Raw genomic sequence first — 27656 nt, forward strand, 5'->3', positions numbered from 1 at the left:
TTGCCAGGAGAACGCACTGGTCATAGCAAACACCCTCTTCCCAACAACACAAGAGAAGACTCTACACATAGATATCACCAGATGGTCAACACTGAAATCAGACTGATTATATTCTTTGCAGCCAAAGATGCAGAAGCTCTATACAGTCAGCAAAAACAAGACTGGGAGCTGACTGTGACTCAGATCATGAAATGTTTATTGCCAAATTCAGACTTAAATTGAAGAAAGTAGGGAAAACCACTATTCAGGTATGACCTAAATCAAATCCCTTACAACTATACAATGGAAATGACAAATAGATTCAAGGGATTAGATCTGATAGAGTGCCTGAAAAACTATGGGTGGAGGTTCATGACACTGTACAGGAAACAGGGACCAAGACCATCCCCAAGAAAAAGAAATGCAAAAAGACAAAATAGTTCTCTGAGGAGGCCTTACAAACAGCTATGAAAAGAGAAGTAAACGGCAAAGGAGAAAAGGAAAGGTATACCCATTTGAATGCAGAGTTCCCAGAATAGCAAAGAGAGATAAGAGAGCCTTCCTCAATACAAAGAAATAGAGAAATAGAGGAAAACAAAATAATGGGGAAGACTAGAGATCTCCTTAAGAAAATTAGAGATACCAAGGGAACTTTTCATGCAAAGATGGCACAATGACGGACAGAAATGGTATGGACCTAACAGAAACAGAAGATACAAGAAGAGGTGGCAAGAATACACAGAAGAACTATACAAAAAAGATCTTCATGACCCAGTGAAAAATCACCATGGTGTGCTCACTCACCTAGAGCCAGACATCGTGGAATGTGAAGTCAAGTGGACCTTAGGAAGCATTACTAGGAACAAAGCTAGTGGAGGTGATGGAATTACAGTTGAGCTACTTCAAATCCTAAAAGATGATACTGTGAAAGTGCTGCACTCAATATGCCAGCAAATTTGGAAAACTCAGCAGTGGCTCCAGGACTGGAAAAGGTCAGTTTTCATTTTAATCCCAAAGAAAGGCAATGCCAAAGAATGCTCAAACTACTGCACAATTGCACTCATCTCACATGCTAGCAAAGTAATGCTCCAAGTTCTCCAAGCCAGGCTTCAACAGTACGTGAACCGTGAACTTCTAGATGTTCAAGCTGGATTTATAAAAGGCAGAGGAACCAGAGATCAAATTGCCAACATTCATTGGATCATCGAAAAAGCAAGAGAGTTCCAGAAAACCATCTATTTCTGCTTTGTTGACTATGCCAAAGCCTTTCACTGTGTGCATCACAATAAACTGTGGAAAATTCTGAAAGAGATGGGAATACTTGACCACCTGACTTGCTTCCTAAGAAATCTATGCAGGTCAAGAAGCAACAGTTAGAACTGAACATGGAACAACAGACTGGTTCCAAATAGGGAAAAGAGTACATCAAGGCTGTATACTGTCACCCTGCTTATTTAACTTATATGCAGAGTACATCATGAGAAACACTGGGCTGGAAGAAGCACAAGCTGGAATCAAGATGGCTGGGAGAAATATCAATAACCTCAGATATGCAGATGATAACATCCTTATGGCAGAAAGTGAAAAAGAAGTAAAGAGCTTCCTGATGAAAGTCAAAGAGGAAAGTGGAAAAGTTGGCTTAAAATTCAACATTCAGAAAACTAAGATTATGGCATCTGGTCCCATCACTTCATGGCAAATAGATGGGGAAACAATGGAAACAGTGACAGACTTTATTTTGGGGGGCTCCAAAATCACTGCAGATGGTGACTGCAGCCATGAAATTAAAAGACACTTGCTCCTTGGAAGAAAAATTATGACAAACCTAGATAGCTTATTAAAAAGCAGAGACATTGCCAACCAAGGTACATCTAGTCAAAGCTATGGTTTTTCCAATAGTCACGTACGGATGTGAAAGTTGGACTATAAAGAAAGCTGAGCACCAAAGAACTGATGCTTTTGAACTGTGGTGTTGGAGAAGACTCTTGAGAATCCATCGGACAGCAAGGAGATCCAACCAGTCCATCCTAAAGGAAATCAGTCCTGAATATTCATTGGAAGGACTGATGCTGAAGCTGAAACTCCAATACTTTGGCCATCTGATGTGAGGAACTGACTCATCTGAGAAGACCCTGATGCTGGGAAAGATTGAAGGTGGGAGAAGGGGATGACAGAGGATGAGATGACTGGATGGCATCACTGACTCAATGGACACGAGTTTGAATAAACTCCAGAAATTGGTGATGGGACAGGGAGGCCTGGTGTGCTGTAGTCCATGGGGTCACAAAGAGTCAGATACGACTGAGTGACTGAATTGAACTGAAATCGAAACAACTTCTCCTGATGCTGCCTGCCTGATAACTAGAGTTGACTGGTTAATTAACTACAGAAAAAGAAGAAGGCAGTAGTAAGAATAATCCTTACTATTTTCTGCTTTGGAATTTATATGTGTTTACATATGACAATCAATCTTCCTAAATGTTTGGTTCAGTCTATGAAAATATCAAGACTCATTTCATTTTTCAGAACACATACTAACAGATATAAGGAAAATGCTATCTCTATAAACATCCTGGGTGACAAGAAAAAAGCAGCATGGAATTTATACCTTATGTAAGCAACCTAACAGAATAGACAATGTACACGTGGATAAATAAGAAATGCCCATTGTGCTTCTCTATAGTAGGGAAATCCTACCTACCAGCATGGCCATGAGGAAGGTCACTACTGATTTATGCTTAGCAAAGCACCTTACAAACATGTAACTAAAAATCCTGAGTATGGCCATGAGGGCTACCTGTCACATGGGAAGGGAAGTCTAATTATTTTGATTATGTTTAGGATATATAAAGGGGCTTCCAAAGTGGCTCATTTGTAAAGAATTCACCTGCCAAGAAGGAGATGTTGGTTCGATCCCTGGTTCAGGAAGATCCCCTGGAGAAGGAAATGGCAACCCACTCTAGGATTCTTGCCTGGGAAATCCCACTGACAGAGGAGCCTGGAGGCTACAGTCCATGGTGTTGTAGAGTCGGACAGGACTTAGTGACTAAACAACAATAAAGCATATATACAGTTCCCTGTCTTCATCTTTGGTCCTAAAATCCACAGGTTCCAGCTGGAAGTGCCTAAGACAGGTCAATGAAGGCTCTGCAGTGGCAAACGTGTTCTGAGCCTGGGTCTTTCTTGCTGGAAACATTGAAAATTCAGCAAAAGAGATAGAGACCACATACAACTGGATGCTGAAAGCAACTTGAGGCAGGGAATAAAAAAGAATATTAAAGAGAAAGACATTAAAAAAAAAAAGCTTTCTACACTAGAGGTGCTGTAGTTTAAAAAATTGTGTCACCAGGCAAATACAAAAAAAAAAATACTTGCTATTTATTACATTAGAACAAAAGCTTCTTGGTCCCTCTGCTTCTAAACTGGACACCAAAGCCGATAATTTGTCTAGGCAGACTCCTCCAATCCCTCAAATAATGAGCCAAAGAAGCTCCTTGACCACTACTCCCATCTCCCCAACATCCACCCCAAATCTCTACCCCCAAAAGTCACTGCATCTGATGCTTTAGCGACGAGCAGCATTAAATCTTCAATTAATTCCCTTTCATAGTGAAGGACAACGTGAAAAGACACACCTGCATCTGTGTGAAAATCTGAGCTTTCTGGCACTCTTCCAGACTGGGCCCAAACGCAGCCATCACGTGCTCCTCTGTTCCGATCATCTGCACAATTTCCTGGTCACTCTCAACACCCATGGCCTAGGAAGGGAAGAAAAGATAGAAAGAGTGTGGGCTTTGTGTTAACTCACTGACATTTGCTTATGCTAATTTGGCATTGTTTGTGAGTATTACTTCTAAGCAAAAGCTAGCTCTTTTCTCAGAAACGGTGCCATCTGGCATTGGCAGTCACAGCCCAAGCTGCAGAAGAACCTGAAACAGAAATTTTGATGAGGAAGAGGAAAAACAAACATTCTCAAGCACTTTCTGCATGTGTACTATCTTCTACAATTTATAAGTATCCAAGGAAGTACGACGGTAGAGTGGAGACCCTGGTCACAATTACAAAGGCAAACTGAAAAAAGAGAAAACAGAACAAAACAAAAGGCAAAGAGCAGCAAATCAGAAAATATGCCTGGCTGAAAATAAACAGAACCCTCAAAAAGTTTTGCCACAAGACAAAATTTTCTGAGAACTGTCAAATCATGCACCTTTAGGCTCAAAGAATTTTTCCTAGAGGATGTTTTACCTCACTATTCTAGAGATATCAAGCTCTACTTTATGTAGGTTTTTAATGAGATTTTTATAAAACCAAGAACACCCTTAGGTTTAAAAAACCCATTTATCTTTAAGTGTTTCAAGGTGGCAGCCAGCAACGCAAGTCTTTGTAGATTCCATATGGTCATCCTAAGGCTCACTCCTTCACACATTTGCCTGGCATTCTGCCACATCAAGAAATAGAGCATAATCTCACTAAACCTATCCTGGCAGAAAAGTACTCCACTTCTAAGAAGTTAGGGGAAAAGTTACATTTGTATTCAAATTCTTCCTTTACCTACGCAGAGAAAAGAGAACCAGGGGTACTCGTCTATTAAACTTTGACGATCTAGTTCTTAGCTCTTCTCCACACACGAGACAGGGAAAATCAAATTCTGAGTCTGATGCAGAACACGGAGAGCATCACGCTGGGCACAATGGAAGGGGCACCTCTTCAAAGTTGACAGAGAATGTCAACACGCCTGACAACCACTAGTGCACATCACCTCCTCCACCTGCGTTTCTTCATTTCTGTCATGACAGGGCAAACCAGGTCCCTTCCAGCTCCACATTCCACCACTCTACATTTGAATTTTAATAGTCTATATCATACAAATTCAATTTGGATATCTTAGGATCATATGTAAGCTTACTGAAAGTTTTGAAGCTTGCTATGACAGTTGCTGTTGTTCAGTAGCTCAGCTGTAGTTCAGCTGACTCTTTGCGACCCCATGGACTGCAACACACCAAGCTTCCCTGTCCTTCACCATCTACCAGAGTTTGCTCAAACTCAGTCGTGATGCCATCCAACCATCTCATCCTCTGTCGTCCCCTTCTCCTCCCACCTTCAATCTTTCCCAGCATCAGAGTCTTTTCCAATGAGTCAGCTCTTTGCATCAGGTGGCCGAAGTACTGAAGCTTCAGCTTCAGCATCAGTCCTTCCAATGAATATTCAGGACTGATTTCCTTTAGGATTGACTGGTTTGATCTCCTTGCAGTTCAACAGACTCTCAAGTGTCTTCTCCAGCACCACAATTTGAAAGCATCAATTCTTTGGTGCTCAGCCTTCTTTATGGTCCAACTCTCACATCCATATACGACTACTGGAAAAATCATAGCTTGGACCATACAGACCTTTGTCAGCAAAGTAATGTCTCTGCTTTTTAATATGCTGTCTAGGTTTGTCATAGTTTTTCTTCCAAGGAGCAAATGTCTTAATTTTGTGGCTGCAGTCACCATCCACAGTGATTATGGAGCCCAAGAAAAGAAAATCTGTCACTGTTTCCACTTCTTCCCCATCTATTTGCCATGAAGTGATGGGACTGGATGCCATGATCTTAGTTTTTTGAATGCTGAGTTTTAAGCCAGCTTTTTTACTCTCCTCTTTCACGCTCATCAAGATGCACCTCTGCTTAGGTGTGGGCTAAACTTAATGACTCACTTCTATAGATAAAAGGTAGGAACCACGGTATGACTCTGGAGTCTTGCTGGCTCCTCTGGGGACCAGTGGCCATGTCATGGAGATACTCCAGCTCCCATGGAAGGAAGGGCCAACAGTGAGGAACCAGGTCTCTTACCCTGAGGGTCAGCCACCTCCAGCTCCAATCCATTCTTCAGATGACTGAGGCCTTAGCTGACATGAATGAAAGGTTTTCACGGCTTCGACTCATGAAAGACCCTGAGCCAGGACTACTCAGTCTAGCAGGGCCCAAACCCCTGACCAACAGAGACTCTGTTGTGATTTGTTACTCAGCACAGATAACTAATAAACCAACTTTGGGAGTTAAATCCACTAAACTTAATATTTTAAGCATACAACTTGTTTTGAAAAATTTTTTTGTTTCGTGAACAAAATGAAGAAGTTTTCAGGATACAAATCTCTTTTTTATATGTTAATTTTCACGTCAGTTTTCATGTCTTTTTTATCTCTGATACAATGCATTTATTCAAATGGACACTAGACAGCAACTCTAAACACTACACAAATTCATTAAAACAGTCTCCCTGGGACTTCCCTAGTGGTCCAGTGGTTAAGAATCCACCTTTCAATGCAGGGGACAAGGGTTTGGTCCCTGGTCAGGGAACTAAGATCCCACATGCAGTGGAGCTACTAAGGCTCCATGAACTAGAGAAGCCTGTGTGCCTCCATGAAGACCTAGCGCAGTCAAAAAAAGAAAAACACACAAATGTTTAGTCTTTCATGGATTAAAGAAGAGCAATCCTAAAAAATTATCAGCTCTAATTTAAAAAAAAGAACAACCCTAGATTATCCTTTAACCAAACACAGAGCTGCATTTACTCTGATGGTGATGGCATCTATCTAGTACCATCTATCCCTTGTGGTCTGCCAAGGAGCCACTCAGAAATAACAGACGACAGTTCTTCTCTGTGAAAAGCCAGTTAGAATGTAAGTTAATTTTTACCTGTCAATCTCTCAAAATAATGGGTTTCAATGGAACCAACATATTTTTACAAAAACAACACTAAGGCAATAGTTTGCAGTCATCTTTCTCTAAAATCTCGAACATAAAACTTTGTAACTAAGGAGTCTCACTTCTCAGGGAAAGCCCCAACACTAAAGAAAACAAACAACAAAAAAAACCACTAAAGGAGATAAGATCTGTGTAGAACAGGTGCCAAACCAAGGAGGCAAAACGATACAGCAGGAAAAGACCTCGCTGAAACAAACAGAATCCTAGAGCTGAAACGGCAGATGCATTCTGGGTCAGCCCCCTTTCGTTCGGCAAGACAACACCTAAACCACATGAAGGTCCGTATGTCACCTTAATACTTTTTAGCTCAGTAATCTCCAAGCAAAAAAGACAGTGTTCTTGATTGTCTCTTTTGGTGTTCAATAATAACGAAAGAGTCTTCCCTTGAAGCTGCCACTTCAAGTTGCCCTGATGCTGATCTAAGGAGCAAGTCTTTAACTGCACAAAACTCTCGAGCAGCCTAACATGAATCTAAACAGACTGCTTAGGCCTTCCAAATATTTTTCCGCTATGAAACAAAGATATGCCAGAGATACGTCACACAGTAAATGACACCCTATATGCAGAAGAATGATCTGTGCCAAAGCTTAGCTCTAAAAGCCCTAAACTCTTCCTATATCAGATCACTGAAACACGGGGTGATAACTCAGTCAGGTCGTCATCAATAACGCTCCAGCTCCAAAGACGGAAGTGACTTTATGACTATTTAGCCTTCAGAAGTCACAGCTACAAATAAATGACATACTGCTATGGAAACGACAGCAAAATGCCCAACCATTTTGCTCTACAGACATAATTTAGACATCTGAAAACCAGCTTTATATGGAACTCTGTACTCCAGATATCTGAAATCATTTCACCTAACGAATAAGTCAAAAGTGAAGGCTATTTAATAACCGCATGAAAAAATAGCAGAGATAATACATTTCCACGGAAGGTCACCCAGTCTGGCAATCAGCAATAAGAACAAAAATAAGGGGACGTGCTCTTTAAAAAGTGGCAGGAAGTCTTCTCCTTGGATATCCACTCAGTGTGACTAAAAGTGTGATTTTTAGAGACAGAAAGAAGAATACTAATAAGCAAAAGAGAATGATACACAAGCTAATGGTGATACATTGCAACATATTATGTGAAGAAGGGAAAAGGGTTAAGTTCTTAAAATATCTAACATTCAGAAGCCAGAGATTTTTCTTTAGACAGAAGTCAACCTATCATTACCAGAAGCAGTCCATGCAGATAACAAAAGAACTGCATTCACTCACTTGAACTCTAATTTTTCTTCTCTTTAAAGGCCAAAAATTTCAAAATTATGCAATGCCCAGCCCCCTTGATATCTGTCCTCTTTTTCCATAAAAATCTTCAGGCTGCAGATGCCGTCACAGCACAATTGCTGAATACTGAGGGGTACAAAAAATAAAAGTAGGGAAGATTCATGGGCAGGAGAACCTTTGTTGTAATTCAAGTCCATAAATAAGGCTGATCTAGGTCTTAAAAGCTTTATCCGTCATATTCAGACTCAGCATGGAGTCTGGAAACCCTGCTGCTTCTGTCACTTTTAGCCAATTGTTGGCTACAATCAACAACCATCAAGTCCTAATGACTGTCAAGGTCTGTGTTAGGGCCACACAACACAAAAAGAGAAATGATGTGATTTCTCTGGTAGCCTACTTTATTTTCCCGGGCTTCTGACATTAAATGTGTAAAGAGGACTCACTAAAAAGAAATAGCATTGTCTTTCTATGCAGTCTACTTTGCAAAAAATATATTATCTCATTTGCTCTTCAAAGAAACTTCCCCCGCCCCCCCCCACTTAGGTAAAATGCTCACTTTAGATGAGTTATCCAAGACTCAGGAAGACTGGGAAATCTATCCAAGGCCACACAGACTAGTAAGTGAAGAGACTGGAAATCAACCTGGATCTGCCTGATGGTAAGACATCCAATATTCATTCTATGCTGCCTTCCAAATGGGAAGGTCTTAACTGTGGTTAATAAGCAAGTTCATTAAAGCAACTCTATAGTGAGAGACCCAAAAAAAGTGACTATGTGTGACCAATGTATTCATTTGACCTAAAAATTTTCAAATATTTATTTTAGTTAGTATACACAGCTGATTAAAATGTAATGAATACATTTAGGGGGAAAATTAAACAACATGTAAGTGTTTAAAAAATATATAATCCCACTCCCAGGAATTAAGTCTTACAAAATAATCAGCAATACACACAAACATGTATATATAAAGATGCCCAGCACTGTGCATAAGAGTGAAAATTTAGGGAAAAAAGACACCTACATGTCCCACTATAGGAATTTGCTTAAATAGATATTATATACATGAATTCCATAGAATACCTAGTAAAAATAATGATGTGGATTTTATTTATAGATGAGGAAAGTTACTCAAAATTCATTGCTAACTGAAAAAAGTAAAATAAAATCAATGTGTATATTTCAAAAGCAAAGGAAAAAAGTTCTTAAAAAACTTTATCCAACGTTGTTACACTTTTTAGTGACTTTTTCAATTCAATGTAAGGACTATTTTACAATCAGAAACGGAGAAGCTGGAAATCTCAACTACTGGCTGCATAAAAATGCACATTATTAAGTTACAGCCCCATTCTAGAAAGGATTTAAGTCAGCTATGAATATGTATACATTTACAACATAATATTAAATTTGACAGAAAAAACTGTCTTATCAAACTTTTGTCACCTGCTGCTGCTAAGTCGCTTCAGTCGTGTCCGACTCTGTGCAACCCCACAGACAGCAGCCCACCAGGCTCCGCCATCCCTGGGATCCTCCAGGCAAGAACACTGGAGTGGGTTGCCATTTCCTTCTCCAATACATGCAAGTGAAAAGTGAAAGTGAAGTCGCCTAGTATTTAGAAGTGTTCTGGTTTTAATGCATGCATGTGTCTAATGATCCATTTTCCATATGAGTGACATAACAGTATCTGCATTATAATTAATTTATAATTTCTGGTCTAGGGAAAGCAGTCCTACACATCTTTATAAAGCTCTGAAATTGTCCATAAAAGTCCTTCTCATGCATGGTAACATACTGCCCTCTGCTGGAGATGTAATTTCACATAGGTAAAATTTATCCACTAAACCTCACTCTGTACACAAGATACTGCGTTGGGCAATGTGGGATTCCCTTCAAGTAAAGACAGAATTACTTTGTCTTTTACGAAAATTATAATTACAAATAACATAAACTTCAAAGAAAGGCAATAAGAAGTAAATTTAAAAATTCACAGCGGACATGAGTTTGAGCAAGCTCCAGGAGATGGTGCCGGACAGGGAAGCCTGCCGTGCTGCATCCATAGGGTTGCAGAGTTGGACACAATTGAGTGACTGAACAGTAAATACCACTTAAACATTATTTCTACAGGAAAATGTCTTTTGGGTTCTAAGTCAACAATTCACAAAGAAGATTTTAAAAATCAGATTTAGCTTAAAGATTCATTATCTATGAAAAAATTCACAGGGATCCCAAAGTCCATAAAAAAGAACAAAAGACTCAGATCATCCTCTGTGACCTAGAAAATTACACTTCTAGAAACTTAGCCTGCAGATATCCTTGCCCTGTATAAAATATTATAGCAGCTTTGAAATAGCAAGAGCTGTGTGTCCACTGATGAGACAATAGTTAAATAAATTACGGTACACCTATAAATGGAACCATTAAAAAAAAAACAGTAACTGTATATGAACTAATAAAACTCTATCTTCAAGATGTAAGTTACAAAAAAGAAAACAAGCTAAGTGCAAAATAGGGTGCAGTTTATGTAAGTGAAAGTGAAAGAAAGTGAAATCGCTCACTCGTGTCCAACTCTTTGTAACCCCGTGGAACTGTAGCCTACCAGGCTCCTCTGTCCATGGGATTTTCCAGGCAAGAGTACTGGAGTGGGTTGCCATTTCCTTCTCCAATGTAAGTGAAAAACAAAACATAAAAGAAGCCTACAACATACTCAGGTGCTGTACACGCACAGACTAGCTCTAGAAGGACGCACCAGAAACCAGTGTTGCTGGGCAGGACAACCACGTTTTTAGGTCCAGGTGGGTGAGAGGCCTACTCATCACTATTCACCCTTTTGTATCTTTGGAATTCCTTACGGTGTTTCCATTTTAAAGAATAGATCACTACTTTTAAAAATACCTGAACCCCAGCCTCACTAGCTTTCAATTTATATTACACGCCTGACAATTTCTCTATGTCACAAATCTTTACATTCCTAGAACTCCTTGTGCTCAATTTTCTACCTATATACGAAAATAAACCATAAAAAATTTATAATTTTCAGAAGATATTTGCAGGCTCAATTTTTCTAACCTATATATAAGTATAAAATAATTCTTTATAATTTTCAAACGATACTTGCAGACTCACCTTAAATATGATGACAATGGGTATATCTTCTGACAAAGTATTATGTCTCAAATAAAACCGTCCTTGTTTCACAGCCATATTGGTTCTGCTTTTTTTCTCATGAGTAGAGCTGTAAGAAAACACAGTTGGTTAAACTATATCCCACCTAGTTTCAAACTAGTAACATGCAAAAGCAATAACTACCAATCAATAAGATTCCAGTGATCAGCAACGATCAGTAAGGTCCTTCTAAACAGGTACCTTTTAAAGACACACAAGTCCTCTCCAGCCTCCTCTGCCACTTCCACAAACACTTTAGAACACTAGAATTGTTTCTTTAGCTGTGAGATTATGACAGAAGTTCTGTGGGTGAATAAGCAACAATCACCAATTCATTTTAACCTCCTTCACTTTGATTCCACCTGAACTGCTTTGTTCTAATATGGGATATATTTCTGATCAATTTTATACATTTGAAAAGAAAAACTTTAAAATGAGCCTACCCCACAATGGGAAAACCACAAGGAAATGAATGAACACCATGAATTTTTAAAATAAGAATCCAATAAAACATCCTACAGTTTTGGTATACAGTGAAGCCAAAAGAAACTAAGGAATCTCCTATTTATAGCTCAGTTAGCTGAAACTTTCCTGATGATCTAAAAATATTTCCCAGCTTTCATCCACCACAATAATAACACACACTGATCACCTATTACATACTGTGCATTGTTATTCACTCTATGAACATTAGCTCTAATCTCCTACATACTAACACTTATTTTGCAGTGTTGTCCCTAAATCATGTATGAAAGAAACCAAGGCTTAGAGAAGTTAAATATTGTAACTTCGCCCCCAAGTGCCTCATGGCTAGTAAACAACTGTGGGATTCAAATCCTGATTGCCCTGGCTTCAAAAGCTGCATACAACAGGAAGATGTGGGTTGCAGAATTATTACATCTTGATCCAAATGCTGGCTTCCTCTAATGGTCAATGTCACGCTGCGAGCAAGGCCTGTTACTCACCTAAAAATAACAGCACTTATGTTGGAGGGCAGAGGTGACAAATATATATAACGCACCTAATACACGCTCTGGCTCCTACTAACTGCTCAACAAATGCGCACTACTGTTAGCTGCCTCTTCACCAGAAAGAAACATTCAGAAACTCTAAGCTGAGCAGTTCATTATAAGTCATCAGAAGAGAAAGTCTATTCCATACTGACATCTTAACCATGCCACGTATTTTTTATTCCCAGACTGTTTGTTAACTTTTTTTAAAAGTTCCTTTAATGCTTTAATGTTCCTTTAATGTGTATAAGTCACTCAGTGTCCAACTCTTTGCGACCCTATGGACTGGAGCCAAGTTGAACTTGGATAAAATAACTAATGGCCTTTTGAACAATGTCTCACACTTTTCATCACCAAAAATTTTAAATCAGTACCCTCTGACACAGATGTACACAATCAACTGAATGCTAGATAGTTTAGTTTAAATATCACACTCCCTGTTATAGAAGAGAAATAAGGGGCTACTTCTGTATTCAGTGATCGCCATCTGACACCAATGGGATGATCAATATTTCGTAAGAACACCAACTCTGCCATCCATACCTGGTAACTGAAGCACCCACAGTCCCTTTTCTGTCGGCCTCCACAATGATCCTGTTCTTAGACAGTTGCTCTTGGATAAGAATAACTTTTTCTACTCCTTTAACGATGAAGTAGCCCCCTGCCAGAGGGAAACAAGAAAAGCATCACCAGCCATTCTTCCAACAGCATGACTGAGCAATGGCAGCGAGCTCCTAGTCTTTCTATTGGGTTGGCCAAAAGGTTAATTTGTATTTTTCTATAACATCTTACAGGAAAATCCAAATGAACTTATCAGCCAACTCAATACCATGACCTTATGGTGCTGAGAGATAGTAGTCCAGTCGTGTCTGACTCTTTGCGACCCCATGGACTGTAGCCTGTCAGGCTCCTCTGTCCATGGAATTCTCCAGACAAGAATACTGGAGTAGGCTGCCATTTCCTTAATTTAAAGGGGTTTGTCAATATTGTTATACAAATTGTTAACAGTCTTAGCACATGATTTAAACAAATGAGCCACAAGATAAATTTCTGGAGGACAAGGAATGCATCTTATTGGTCTAGGATCATCAGGACTTGACATATGAGAAGTGAATGAAAAAAAAAGCCAAATAAATTAGTCTTCAGATTTTATAAGCACAGAAATAACTGACAATCTTCAATATAAATTAAAATTCACTCAAGTTTTCTAACAAATCATTGACAATGGCAGATTAAGATCAGGTTTCCAAAATATATTCTATACTTGACAAAACTCATAAAACATTGTTAAGCTTTTCTGCACACAATTCAGAATGGGATAAAGTGAGACTGTTTTACCTTCAGAATATAAGCAAAAACAAGGCAATATATTTGACTTATGGAACATCTTATTACTGCTCTAGTAAAGCCACATTCTGTGTTATCCTCTTTCCAAAACCTTCTCAGATTCTACATAAGTCGCTCAGTCGTGTCCGACTTTTTGTGACCCCATGGTCTATACAGTCCATGGAATTCTCCAGGCCAGAATATTGGAGTGGGTAGTCTTTCCCTTCTCCAGAGGATCTTCCCAACCCAGAGATCGAACCCAGGTCTCCTGCATTGCAGGCAGATTCTTTACCAGCTGAGCCACATGGGAAGCCCAAGAATACTGGAGTGGGTGGCCTACCCCCTCCCCAGTGAATCTTCCCAACCCAGGAATTGAACCAGGGTCTCCTGCATTGCAGGCAGATTCTTTACCAACTGAGCTATCAGGGATGCAATATATGCAACTATAAAGGAACTAGATTAACCATGAACTAAATCAAAGTGAAACATGAATTAAGGAATTAAAAGAACATTCTGTAAACTGCTAAGCACGAAGCTTAAAAAAAAACTGCCTAGAAATAAGTATGAAAATATAACTTCAAAAAATTTAAACAGACTCATTTTTTGCCCAGATATGGCATTCAAAACAGCCAGAAGTGAGCTACTTGTGTCTTTTCAGATGAGACAGACAAAAAACTTAGTGAGATGATTCTTGAATTTTTAAGCATACCAAAAAACACCATCGAGCAAAGAGACAGCCTGATAAACCATAGCAATAAACCAGAACGTCCTGGGTGTTCATTGGAAGGACTGATGTTGAAGCTGAAACTCCAATATTTTGGCCACCTGATGCAAAGAGCTGGCTCATTTGAAAAGATCCTGATGTTGGGAAAGATTGAGAACAGGAGGAGAAGGGGACGACAGAGGATGAGATGGTTAGATGACATCACGGACTCAACTGACATGAGTTTGGGTGAACTCCAGGAGTTGGTGATGGACAGGGAGGCCTGGCATGCTGCGGTTCATGGGATCACAAAGAGTCGGACACGACTGAGTGACTGAACTGAACTGAACTGAAGTATTAAAGTTTTGAGCCTGAAATAAAAGAGGAAACAACATATCTTTAAAAATACAGACCAACAGAATAAAGTTGGAACCAAACTGCTGTATGTTTTGCATACAAAATTTTATCCTAATTCACTAAAAGAAGAAAAGCTGATCTTGTTTCTGAGAAAAAAATGCTAAATCAACAGCAAGAGTAAAACAAAAGCAAAAACAACAACAACAAAAAAAGAAGTGGAGGGGAAATCTAAGAAATCACACCTACCTGGATCTAAAGGACATTCATTCAGTTTAGCAAATTCTGCTGGTGTTTTTCCTGTAAGAACACAGTTTGAACTACGTAGCATTATGGGCATTCTGTTTAAAATTAAAAAAAAAAAGAAAATATCATATTCAGATGGTCACTGGCAAAAAGGTTGAACAGAACACAAGCTGGCCAGTGCACACACCATTGAGGGGTCTACATTCCTGTCAGACATGTGAGGAAAGGCAGAGGGATGGTATTGTGGGAGAGAGCTGAGCGAAACGAAGTTATGTCCTCAGGTACACTGTTTTTCTGGTACAGATACCAAAAACCCAAATCCATGGTTCCCTCCAACTTTGCAGACAAGCCTGAGTGACAGTCAACAAATGGCAGCAAGTCTTCATTCGTGGAAAACAAAGTGACTTGCCTTAGTCACGTAGAAATAGCACTATGAATCAAAGTGTAAGGAACCAGAGACTCTCAGAACTAACCAGGCAATTGGGAAAAAGAACTAAGATTTAACTGGACACAAGTATGGTCCATTTATAAGAGAGAACTTCTTCTCTTTTAACACTGATAAACAGTTGTGCTAAAACAAAGATTAATTTTTTTTTTAATATCCCTATTTCTTTTTCTAAGTGAAGAATGAGGAGAATGTAGCCAAGTGAGCAAAGTCTTAAGTATCTTCTATTTACCTGATAGAGGTACCAGCATAGCACATGACAGTAACATGTAGCTGGTGCATATTTGATGAACAAATGGATGTTTATTGAGCTCTTGGCTTAATAATAAACAAATGCATGTTTATTAAGTTCTTTTGAGGCAAGGGGCAACACTTGAGTGACAATTATTTGTGTCGTGTTTAAAGTCCAACATCATTAGTAAACACACAATATTGTGGATCTGGTCCATTTCTACAGGAGAGTCAATACATTTCCCTAATTAGGAAAAGCAGACAGCAAAAATGCCAGCCGGTGCTATCATTTCCAAACTTGTCCTGGGCAAATAACTTCTCCCCTATATACTGCTATGAACATTCATTCTTCCAAGAAAACTCAAAATATGCAAAAATCCACCAAGAAGACTGGCCCAGGAGAGTTGAAGGAAATGCTATCTTACCTCGTGCTTCCCTAACAGCCTGCAGTTATAGGAGGAAATGGAAGCAGTTTCCTTAACTTCACAATTGAAACACAACAATGTGATGAACGCTGCTCCACGTGTTTTACATACACTGACTCATCAGACCCATAAAGCAACCCGGTGAAGGAGGCTCCATTCCCCCACATTTCAGATGAGAGAACGGGGCAAGGCGTGTGTCAGCACTGTTTGGGGGTCACCTCACAGGGCCGCGATGCAGGCCGCATCAGGCCTCCCCTGCCAATGGGTAAGGCATTACGGATGATCCTCTGGCTGCCTCGGGTGTACTCGATATCCACTGTGATGGGAGCGGAGTACGTCATGTCCCGCAATCGGCACTGGAAGAGAATCACACAATCACTGCTCCTCCTCTGGGGAAAGAATGGGTCCCAACAGCCTCGAAGAGCCAATCTCAAGCAGAATACGGTCCATGCTGGACTCTGACCCCTCCACGGTACCCAGCTGCCCCCATGCTGCCTTAAGGGAACTGGGAGTTATGACCTTACCTTCTCCATGAGGGGACAATGCCACCCACGGATCTAGACATTGCCACAGCAACCCTGCCCCTGCCAGCCCAGAAATGGGACAATAAATCTTGGACTGAGTCTCCACTCCCTGACCTGATGTTATCACCAGTCTCCTTCCACATCTCTGAAGCCGTTAGATCCTTCTTTGCAAACTGGGACCTTGGAAAGTCATCAATGTGGCTGGCCTACTCAAAACAGTTAACAACCTGTTCAGAGACTGAACACACACACATAACTGAAGTGTGTACAAACACAAACTAAAAAAATTAAACTGTATCTCCTTGTCTTCTTCAAATAAACTAAACTGTATCACAAAATTCCTTTGCAAGTGGCATGTCAGAGCACAAATCACTCAACACGTCATTCTAACAGCTTCTGAGTCACTTGCAGAAATTTTGGAATTGATGGTGCAAGCTTTACTTTTACATGGCCATGACTCACTAAGTGATGCCCTCGCCTGGGCCGTGATCGGACACAGGAAACCCACCAGCATCTTCCGAAGACTTCTCTATTATATTGAAGGTCATCAGATGGCTTGTGGTCTCAAAAAGAGAATTCCTCTGAACACCAGTCATATAATTCATGATGCTGAATCCTCTCTTGGGCTTTTACTAAACCAAAGACAAATATAAACTTTTTTCTAGCCTAATTGTACCTAGGGTTTTAAAATAGTCACTTCAGTTGTGTCCAACTCTTTACGACCCCAGGGACTGTAGCCTGCCAGGTTCCTCTATCCATGAAATTCTCCATGCAAGAACACTGGAGTGGGTTGCCATTTCCTTCTCCAGGGGATCTTCCCAACCCAGAGATGGAAACCCAGGTCTCCCACATTGTAGGCAGATTCTCTACCATCTGAGCTACCAGTGAAGCCCTATTATTGACCAGTAAGCATTGCTTACACCATTTATTTAATTAGATCAAGCCTTCTTCAGGCCTGACAGAAAGTAGGCTGGCATGATGGTTAGTGTGGACTCTGGACTGTGTTCAAATCCTGGCTCTACCAATTAAGTTTTAAATAAACTTTCTGTATCTCAGTCATGTGAGTAACTTTAATTCCTAAAAGTATGAATACGTATTTTAGAATGGTGCTGGTACAGAGTACTATATAAATATTATCTTATTTTCTTTTTTAATAAATCTAAGGTAATACCCATGATAGGCAGATATTCTTGGTATTAACAATCCCTTCAAATGGGAATGAAACTGGACAGGACCCCAAAACGACCTCAGGGACCCTTGTGTCCCCCTCGGATGCTCTCTGCTATCAATAGGAGTAGAGTTGTATGGCAGAGCCTGCAGTACCTGCACCCCAAGTCTTACTGTGGGCCCCATGACTGCCCACCCACCTGGCTCTCCCACGCTCTCCATCTCTCCAAGAGTCAAAATCCCTCCAAGAAATCTTTGCGTCCTCTTTCTCTAACTGCAGTAACACCCATGAGTTTTCTTCAATGTCAGGAGGAATTATCATGACAGCTGCAGCCTCAGCCTTCTTGAACTACTTTGAACTCTTTGTCTTCTCCCTTTTCGGAGAATATATTTTTCCCCTATCTTTAAATCATTTTTTAAGAATATATTTTAAGGGCATTGACTCTTCCGATTAAGCCAAACAAATCCAATTAAATTATGGTTGGTAATTACCTCATGAGGGGACACTGGTCTAGTTACGTTGAAGCTTTCTTCAACATCAGGGAGCCCGACATAGATATTAAGATATCTGAAAGGCAAGTTATTCCAGAATCAATTATACTTCTTCAAAGAACATATAAACAATCAAGCTATTTTCCTTCCAAATATGAGATTACACTTTTGACAAATGTTTATCTTGCAGAGGACGGCAAACTAAAAAATTACAATTGGAGATCCTGAAGTCATAGAACACACGGTTTACAAAGGAGAGGAAATACCATCAAGCTGACTTTTCTTTTACAAAAAAAAGGTAAATCTCTACAAAAATACTGAAATTATCGCTTCCTAAAAATGATACTTAAGGAAAAAAGGAAATGCAAGAGTATCTACAGTTTGCTACCATTCTTATAAGAAAGGCAACATACAAATATTAGTAAATTTTATTCTCAGAGAGTCATGATTCTGAAACTACTTTCTGTATATCCTAGGACTGAATAAACAATAAGTATAGCTCTGTATACTGAGACTTCAGTACCCAAATCTTGGTGTCTAAAACACTACTCTCCAGAAGAGGAGACTAAGGACGCTTGGAGAAATGACTGATTCCAGGCTGGAACAAGGAAATACTACATGAACCACATCTCATGGTAACAGAAAGTAAAGGAGTGCTCAAAACAGGCACATGTTAAAAGGTCAACTCGATGGAAGCTTCCTATGGTCAAATCTGGGATTATTTGAGAAATAAAATAATGACAGTACTGGATTATGATGCAAATAATAAAATAACTATCTATGAGTTCATATTGATATAAATAAAATTATAATAGAATAGGAAAGACTAGAGATCTCCTCAACAAAATTAGAGATACCAAGGGAACACTTCAGGCAAAGATGGGCTCGATAAAGGACAGAAATGGTATGGACCTAACAGAAGCAGAAGATATTAAGAAGAGATGGCAAGAATACACAGAACTGTACAGAAAGGATCTTCATGACCCAGATAATCACGATGCTGTGATCACTCACCTAGAGTCAAACATCCAGGAATGCTAAGTCAAGAGGGCCTTAGGAAGTATCATTGTGAACAAAGCTAGTGGAGGTGATGGAATTCCAGTGGAGCTATTTCAAATCCTAAAAGATGATGCTGTGAAAGTGCTGCACTCAATATGCCAACAAATTTGGAAAACTCAGCAATGGCAACAGGACTGGAAAAGGTCAGTTTTCATTCCAATCCCAAAGAAAGGCAATGCCAAAGAATGCTCAAACTACTGCACAATTGCACTCATCTCACACACTAGTAAAGTAATGCTCAAAATTGCTCCAAGCCAGGCTTCAGCAATACATGAACTGTGAACTTCCAGATGTTCAAGCTGAGAACATCCCTCTGAGAAAGGCAGAGGAACCAGAGATCAAATTGCCAACATCCGCTGGATCATGGAAAAAGCAAGAGAGTTCCAGCAAAACGTCTACGTCTGCTTTATTGACTATGCCAAAGCCTTTGACTGTGTGGATCATAATAAACTAGAAAATTCTGAAAGAGATGGGAATACCAGACCACCTGACCTGCCTCTTGAGAAACCTGTATGCAGGTCAGGAAGCAAGAGTTAGAACTGGACATGGAACAACAGACTGGTTCCAAAAAGGAAAAGGAGTACATCAAGGCTGTATATTGTCACCCTGTTTATTTAACTTCTATGCAGAGTACATCATGAGAAACGCTGGGCTGAACGAAGCACAACCTGTAATCAAGATTTCCAGGAGAAATATCAATAACCTCAGATATGCAGATAACACCACCCTTAGGGCAGAAAGTGAAGAAGAACTAAAGAGCCTCTTGATGAAAGTCAAAGAGGAAAGTGAAAAAGCTGGCTTAAAACAACATTCAGAAAACTAAAATCATGGCATCTGGTCCCATCAATTCAGTTCAGTTCAGTTCAGTCGCTCAGTCGTGTCCAACTCTGCAACCCCATGAATCACAGCACGCCAGGCCTCCCTGTCCATCACCAACTCCCGGAGTTCACTCAAACTCATGTCCATTGAGTCGGTGATGCCATCCAGCCATCTCATCCTCTGTCGTTCCCTTCTCCTCCTACCCCAATCCCTCCCAGCATCGGGGTCTCTTCCAATGAGTCAGCTCTTCGCATGAGGTGGCCAAAGTATTGGAGTTTCAGCTTTAGCATCATTCCTTCCAAAGAAATCCCAGGGCTGATCTCCTTCAGAATGGACTGGTTGGATCTCCTTGCAGTCCAAGGGACTCTCAAGAGTCTTCTCCAACACCACAGCTCAAAACCATCAATTCTTCGGTGCTCAGCCTTCTTCACAGTCCAACTCTCACATACATATATGACCACTGGAAAAACCAGTCTTGACTACACGAACCTTTGTTGGCAAAGTAATGTCTTTGCTTTTTAATATGCTATCTAGGTTGGTCATAACTTTGCTTCCAAGGAGTAAGCGTCTTTTAATTTCATGGCTGCAATCACCATCTGCAGTAATTTTGGAGCCCAAAAAAATAAAGTCTGACACTGTTTCCACTCTTTCCCCATCTATTTCCCATGAAGTGATGGGACCAGATGCCATGATCTTCGTTTTCTGAATGTTGAGCTTTAAGCCAACTTTTTCACTCTCCTCTTTCAGTTTCGTCAAGAGGCTCTTTAGTTCCTCTTCACTTTCTGCCCTAAGGGTGGTGTCATCTGCATACCTGAGGTTATTATTTCTCCCGGAAATCTTGATTCCAGCTGTGCTTCTTCCAGCCGAGTGTTTCTCATGATGTACTCTGCATAGAAGTTAAATAAACAGGGTGACAATATACAGCCTTGATGTACTCCTTTTCCTTTTTGGAACCAGTCTGTTGTTCCATGTCCAGTTCTAACTCTTGCTTCCTGACCTGCATACAGGTTTCTCAAGAGGCAGGTCAGGTGGTCTGGTATTCCCATCTCTTTCAGAATTTTCTAGTTTATTATGATCCACACAGTCAAAGGCTTTGGCATAGTCAATAAAGCAGACGTAGACGTTTTGCTGGAACTCTCTTGCTTTTTCCATGATCCAGCGGATGTTGGCAATTTGATCTCTGGTTCCTCTGCCTTTCTCAGAGGGATGTTCTCAGCTTGAACATCTGGAAGTTCACAGTTCATGTATTGCTGAAGCCTGGCTTGGAGAATTTTGAGCATTACTTTACTAGTGTGTGAGATGAGTGCAATTGTGCAGTAGTTTGAGCATTCTTTGGCATCGCCTTTCTTTGGGATTGGAATGAAAACTGACCTTTTCCAGTCCTGTTGCCACTACTGAGTTTTCCAAATGTGCTGGCATATTGAGTGCAGCACTTTCACAGCATCATCTTTTTGGATTTGAAATAGCTCAACTGGAATTCCATCACCTCCACTAGCTTTGTTCCTAGTGATGCTTTCTAAGGCCCACTTGACTTCACATTCCAGGATATCTGGCTCTAGGTGAGTGATCACAGGATCGTGATTATCTGGGTCATGAAGATCCTTTCTGTACAGTTCTGTGTATTCTTGCCATCTCTTCTTAATATCTTCTGCTTCTGTTAGGTCCATACCATTTCTGCCCTTTATCAAGCCCATCTTTGCCTGAAGTGTTCCCTTAGTATCTCTAATTTTCATGAAGAGTTCTCTAGTCTTTCCCATTCTGTTGTTTTCCTTTATTTCTTTGCATTAATCGCTGAGGAAGGCTTTCTTATCTCTCCTCGCTATTCTTTGGAACTCTGCATTCAGATGCTTATATCTTTCCTTTTCTCCTTTGCTTTTCGCTTCTCTTCTTTTCACAGCTATTTGTAAGGCCTCCCAGACAGCCATTTTGCTTTTTTGCATTTCTTTTCCATGGGGATGGTCTTGATCCCTGTCTCCTGTACAATGTCATAAACTTCCGTCCATAGTTCATCAGGCACTCTATCTATCAGGTCTAGTCCCTTAAATCCATTTCTCACTTCCACTGTATAATCATAAGGGTCATACCTGAATGGTCTAGTGGTTTTCCCTACTTTCTTCAATTTAAGTCTGAATTTGACAATAAGGAGTTCATGATCTGAGCCACAGTCAGCTCCCGGTCTTGTTTTTGCTGACTGTATAGAGCTTCTCCAACTTTGGCTGCAAAGAATATAATCAATCTGATTTCGGTGTTGACCATCTGGTGATGTCCATGTGTAGAGTCTTCTCTTGTGTTGTTGGAAGAGGGTGTTTGCTATGACCAGTTCGTTCTCTTGGCAAAACTCTATTAGCCTTTGCCCTGCTTCATTCCATACTCCAAGGCCAAATTTGCCTGTTACTCCAGGTGTTTCTTGACTTCCTACTTTTGCATTCCAGTCCCCTATAATGTAAAGGACAACTTTTTTGGGTGTTAGTTCTAAAAGGTCTGGTCCCATCACTTAATGACAAATAGATGGGGAAGCAATGGAAACAGTGACAGATTTTATCTTTTTGGGCTTCAAAATCACTGCAGATGGGGACTACAGCCATAAAATTAAAAGACGCTTGCTCCTTGGAAGAAAAGTTATAACCAACCTAGACAGCTTATTAAAAAGCAGAGACATTACTTTGCCAACAAAGGCCTGTCTAGTCAAAGCTATGGTTTCTCCAGTAGTCATGTGGTGTTGGAGAAGACTCTTGAGAGTCCCTTGGAGTGCAAGGAGGTTCAACCAGTCCATTCTAAAGGAAATCAGGTCCTGACTATACACTAGAAGGACTGATGCTGAAGCTGAAACTCCAATACTTTGGCCACCTGATGTGAAGAACTGACTCATTTGAAAAGACCCTGATGCTAGGAAAGATTGAAGGCGGGAGGAGAAGGGGACAGTAGAGGATGAGATGGTTAGATGGCCTCACTGACTCAATGGACAACAGTTTGAGTAAACCCCGGGAGCTGGTGATGGACAGGGAGGCCTGGCGTGCTGCAGTCCATGGGGTTGCAAAGAGTCAGACATGACAGCAACTGAACTGAACTAAACTGAAGTGAATAGAAAGAAACTGAGGGGAAGAAAAAAGCTCTTCTCACAGTAGAAATCTTACATTAATGTAAAAGGAATGACAGAAAAAGATACTGGCCACTAGATAAACACCAAAGTAATTACTTTTTTTTTTTAATTTAATTTTATTTTTTAACAAAGTAATTACTTTTAAAGGTAAAAATCACCAATGCATGCTAAAGTAGTGGGTAACATGGTATGACAAATAAGACACTTGCAGTCTCAAAGGATCACCCTGTAAGACTGTGATTGATTACTAAAGGAAAGATAGTAACTTTACTGTGGAGAAACCTGGAAGATACACCTTAACCAAATGAACAAAGTTAAAATCACCAAGAATAAAACAGACTGACACCTATACCACCTGATATGGTGCAGTGAGAGTGACACAAAGCATCACTTCTGAGGCCAAAAAGGCATAAACCAATGTAGCCATGAGCAAAAAACACACATACCCAAATTGAGGACCTTTCACAACACAACTGACCAGAATCCTTCAAAAGTGTCAAGGTCAAAAACATGTCAAGGTCACGTGAAAGACCAAGACCAAGAGAACTTGAGGAACTGCCACAGGTTGGAGAAGACAAAGGAGACCTATGCCACCTGGACCTAATGCAGGTCCTGGATTGAATCCTGGACCAGATAAAGGACATTTGTGGGAAACCTAAGATTAGTTCACAGTATAGTATCAGTGCTGAATTCCCAGTGTGGCTAATTGTGCTATGACTACATAAGATGTTAACATCAGCATAAACTGGGTGAAGGGTAACATGGGAACTCTGTCTTATTTTTGTAATTCTTTAAGTCTAAAATTGTTTTTAAGAAAGGCTTAAACCTAAGTTTCAGTAACTTTTCACTCATAACTACTTGTTATCATTAGCTTACCAATTAAAAATTGAACATTTGATAATTATCTTCCTATTCAAAACAAAAAAGGAGAATTAAAAGAATTTTGATAGCAACTGCAATCACCATAAAAAAAAAGTCAGATAAACACACAAAAATGTTAAACATGATCAAAATAGCAAACTAAGAGTAGTCGGTTCCTTACTTTAAGTACCACATGGGGTCAGCATCACTAGTAACCTTTTCATTGGCTTTCATTATTTTCTTTATCTGCAATGGAAAGAGTAACATGAGGAAAGACTCTAGCTTCCAGTTCATTCGTAATCATATCCTTTCCCAAGATCTGATGCTTACCTCTACATTAATGAAATAGTTAAAGGAATCTATATGCTGTTTCACAAGACCTTTCACCTAAATGAATAAAAAATAAAAGCAGGTTAGCAACAAAATAGCAGATTACACGAGGGGCTTAACCTGATCTATAAATTTTTCCCAAAACCAAAGTGACCACAAAAAGTCCATAAATTTTACTTAGCAAAACTTTCTATTTTCATGTCCTCATTCCATTTCTCCTCCATCTTACTAGAACACCCTCAAACTTTCCTCCCTGAAAAACAACCTGATGTTTGGAATTCAAGATATATACCTAATGACTCCCGAGGCAAGAAAAAAAAATCCAAGAAAAAAATATAGCAATCAAGCATCATCTCTCCAACCCTCAAACAATGCCTCTTTTCTTTTTCTCTTGCTCCTATGTAAGCGATTTTATGATTTCCCCGTATCTGGTTTTTCATATCACTTTTAGAAGAATGAGGGGGAAAAATAAGAATCTCTACTAAGGAAACCAAAAATAAATGCATTTAAAATTGAAAGCAAGGTGAATCCTAGGGATCTATGAACAGATCAGCTCCAGTGACTGCCTTTCATCTCAAAAGTCAGTACAGCTACACAGACAGTGCTGTGTGCTGCTATGAAAAACCCTGAAATGCTAAACACAGACTCCAAAGTCTTAAGATTGAAAAGGACTGTAACGTGTTCAACTTTTTACATTAATGTTCAAACACAATTAGTTCAACACTTCTAAAATACACCCAACAGAAAGCATCACAGGGCCTCTGCTTCAATTACATCTCTTTTGAGGGATCTCACTGGCTTACTAAGCAGCTATCCCATTTTGAAATAGTCCAGATTGTCGGGGGGAAAATTCACTCTTATAATGATCTGTAGTCTAACACTCCGCAGTTCCCCGGCTATGGGCTTAATGTCTTTTCTGGAGAAAATGTCTTCTCCACCACAGTCCATTTAGTTACCATATCTCTTTTATGTCCTCTCTTCCAGGCTGAAGAGGCTCTTCCACTATTTCTCACAGACATGCTTTCCAGACTCTTCAGCAGCTCATGGACTGTAAAAACTGGTAAGAAATCTGGCCTTGACAATTCCCAACTTTATATGCCAGCATGCTCCCTTCTGCCAATAATACAGAACTAAGATGGAAAAAACTTGACTCATTTTTCAACCCTCTATTCTTTCACTGAGCATAATGCTTCAAGATTCATCCACATTGTATTGCCACTTTCTACTGCCAAAAACATTGCATTGTATGGATATATCATATTTCATTTAGCCATCCATCAGTTGGTATTCGAGTTGTTTCTATTTTTGGCTATTATAAATAATGCTGCTATGAACATCTGTGTACAAGGTTTTGCATGGACATATGTTTTTGTTCCTCTTGAGTAAATGCCTAGGAGTAGAATTGCAGGATCATACAGTAACTATATGTTCAACCATCTGATGAACTGCCAGGCTGTTTTCCAAAGCGGCTGCATCTCCATCAGTAGAGTGTGAGGCTTCCAATTGCTCCGCATCCCCATCAACACTTGTTATTGTCTTTCTTTCTTGACTATAGCCATCCTACTGGGTGTCAAGTGGTCTCTCATTGTGGAACCTGCTACTATTTAGCATAAGCTCTTTAAAACTGAAATTCAATAATAGGAACCTTATAATCTGTACTTCCTTTGTCCGAACCACTCATCCACTCCAGCCAAGCAGACTGGACTCTGTTTTCAACAGACCCTGTGGATCCTCCTCTAGAGGACCTTTATTAAGCCATGCTCCCCGCATCCTACCTTTCAGGTTAGGTAATTCCTTTCCTCTTGTTGTTGTTGTTTAGTTGCTAAGTCGTGTCTGACTCTTTTGCAACCCCATGGACTGCACTCTGCCAGGCCACTGAGCCAACTGGGAAGTCCTCCTCTCCTCTGAGGATGTGGTTTATGTCTCACCTCCTTTAGGAGGCCCTTTCTGACCACCTGAGGCATCAATCTTCTGCCAGCAGCACTTTGGTTTGTACCCTTTGGTTTGTATTATTCCTATGCCAAGTGAAAACATAAACTACTTCCTACCTCTAAAATTAGATTACAATCCCCTACCTAGTACTTTATGGACAGGGTTACTGCCTTATAATTTCTCATATTTCTAAAACTTAGAAAAGTGCACAGTTGTACAAAGTCAAAAAATGTTGGTGATAAAAATTTAATTTTAAAAAGGCTTATTTCTTGATTCTTGATTGGAAAAATAACTGTTATTAGATATTAATTACCTTTAAAAATGCTGGAAGCAGCCGCCATTTTTCCTGTGAATCAGAACAATAAAAGTATCAGACTCTGTGTCAGTGATCACATATTTTCATGAGGTTATTTTAATGTACCAAAAGTGACTTACTTTATCACAGTAAGCAAAAGAAAGTAAGTGGAAACAAAAAGAACAATTTTTACATTGCAACCTTTTTATGGAAATCGTATATGTACTGTACATGTACATGCAAACATATACATACACACAAGCATATATAAACCACAGATTTCTTAAACAGAATATACTTTAATCTCTTTTTGATGACTCAAGATTCCAAGCACTTTTCATCTTTATTTTATTCTCATGACTCTTCCTGAGTAAGCAGGGTTTGCCAGTTTGAGAAAGGGGAAGTATTAGTAAGTTTCAGAGAGTTTGGTTTAAACCCAAAGGGAGTTCTTTCTCCCTCCTATTTTTTTCTCAACTGGCACCTGGCCAGAGCCCAAGCTGAAGAAAGATATCACCTGGTGTTCACCTATTTAAACAGATGCAAACTGCCACGTTCAGCTCTAAGGCCTGCTCTTCACACCTTCCTGGGGTTGTAAACAGCCTACCATGATACAACTCTTCATGAATGGTATCTAACCTGTTCATGGGAAATCTGACAAATGGTTAGAACTGAGTCTAAAGTAAGAAAACACAGTTTCTGAGTAAGAGCCCAAGGATCATGTAAGACCTTGTAAGAAACTGTAAAATTTTTTGACTTTGGGCAACGGAGAAGTGCTAGAAGGTTTTGAGCAAAATAGTGACAAGATGATGTGATCCATTTTAACTGGATCACTCCAGCTGCTGGGGTGAGAAAAGACAAGGTTAGAAGCAGAGGGATCATTTAGGAGTTCCCTGCAATACTCTAGGCTGATAACAATACAGGAAGTGAGAAACTGTCGCCTAGGAAAACACGATGTGAAGTCAGAGTCAACAGGACTTGACAGTAGATGAGATGCAGGAATCTGAGAAAGACGAATTGAGACTGACACCTTAGTGCTGCCATTTCTGGAGACGAGGAGGCAGGGATGCTGCCGGGGAAGCAGGTTTAGTGTGAAGGGGCGACCAGGAGTTTGGCTGGGGGCGTGTTAAGTTTGAGATATCCATTAGACATGCAGTTGGAGATGCCAAATAGACAACAAAGG

General features: G+C 39.9%; 1 protein-coding gene across 2 annotated transcripts in view; it reads right to left on the reverse strand.

The window, feature by feature from the left end:
* POLR3B (polymerase (RNA) III (DNA directed) polypeptide B) overlaps positions 1-27656 on the reverse strand; it is a 122880-nt gene that overhangs the window by 92384 nt on the left and 2840 nt on the right. For both annotated transcript variants that reach the window (XM_010853386.1, XM_010853387.1), the window contains exons 2-10: positions 26495-26527; positions 24250-24306; positions 24101-24165; positions 18081-18156; positions 16153-16253; positions 14800-14891; positions 12711-12828; positions 11119-11227; positions 3615-3737 (exon numbers count right to left, since the gene is read on the reverse strand). In XM_010853386.1, coding sequence (XP_010851688.1) covers positions 3615-3737; positions 11119-11227; positions 12711-12828; positions 14800-14891; positions 16153-16253; positions 18081-18156; positions 24101-24165; positions 24250-24306; positions 26495-26527 — 774 coding nt within the window. The remainder of the gene's footprint in view (positions 1-3614; positions 3738-11118; positions 11228-12710; positions 12829-14799; positions 14892-16152; positions 16254-18080; positions 18157-24100; positions 24166-24249; positions 24307-26494; positions 26528-27656) is intronic.

The sequence above is a fragment of the Bison bison genome, unplaced genomic scaffold (assembly GCF_000754665.1).
Source record: "Bison bison bison isolate TAMUID 2011002044 unplaced genomic scaffold, Bison_UMD1.0 scf7180017864327, whole genome shotgun sequence".
Classification (NCBI taxonomy): Eukaryota; Metazoa; Chordata; class Mammalia; order Artiodactyla; family Bovidae; genus Bison; species Bison bison.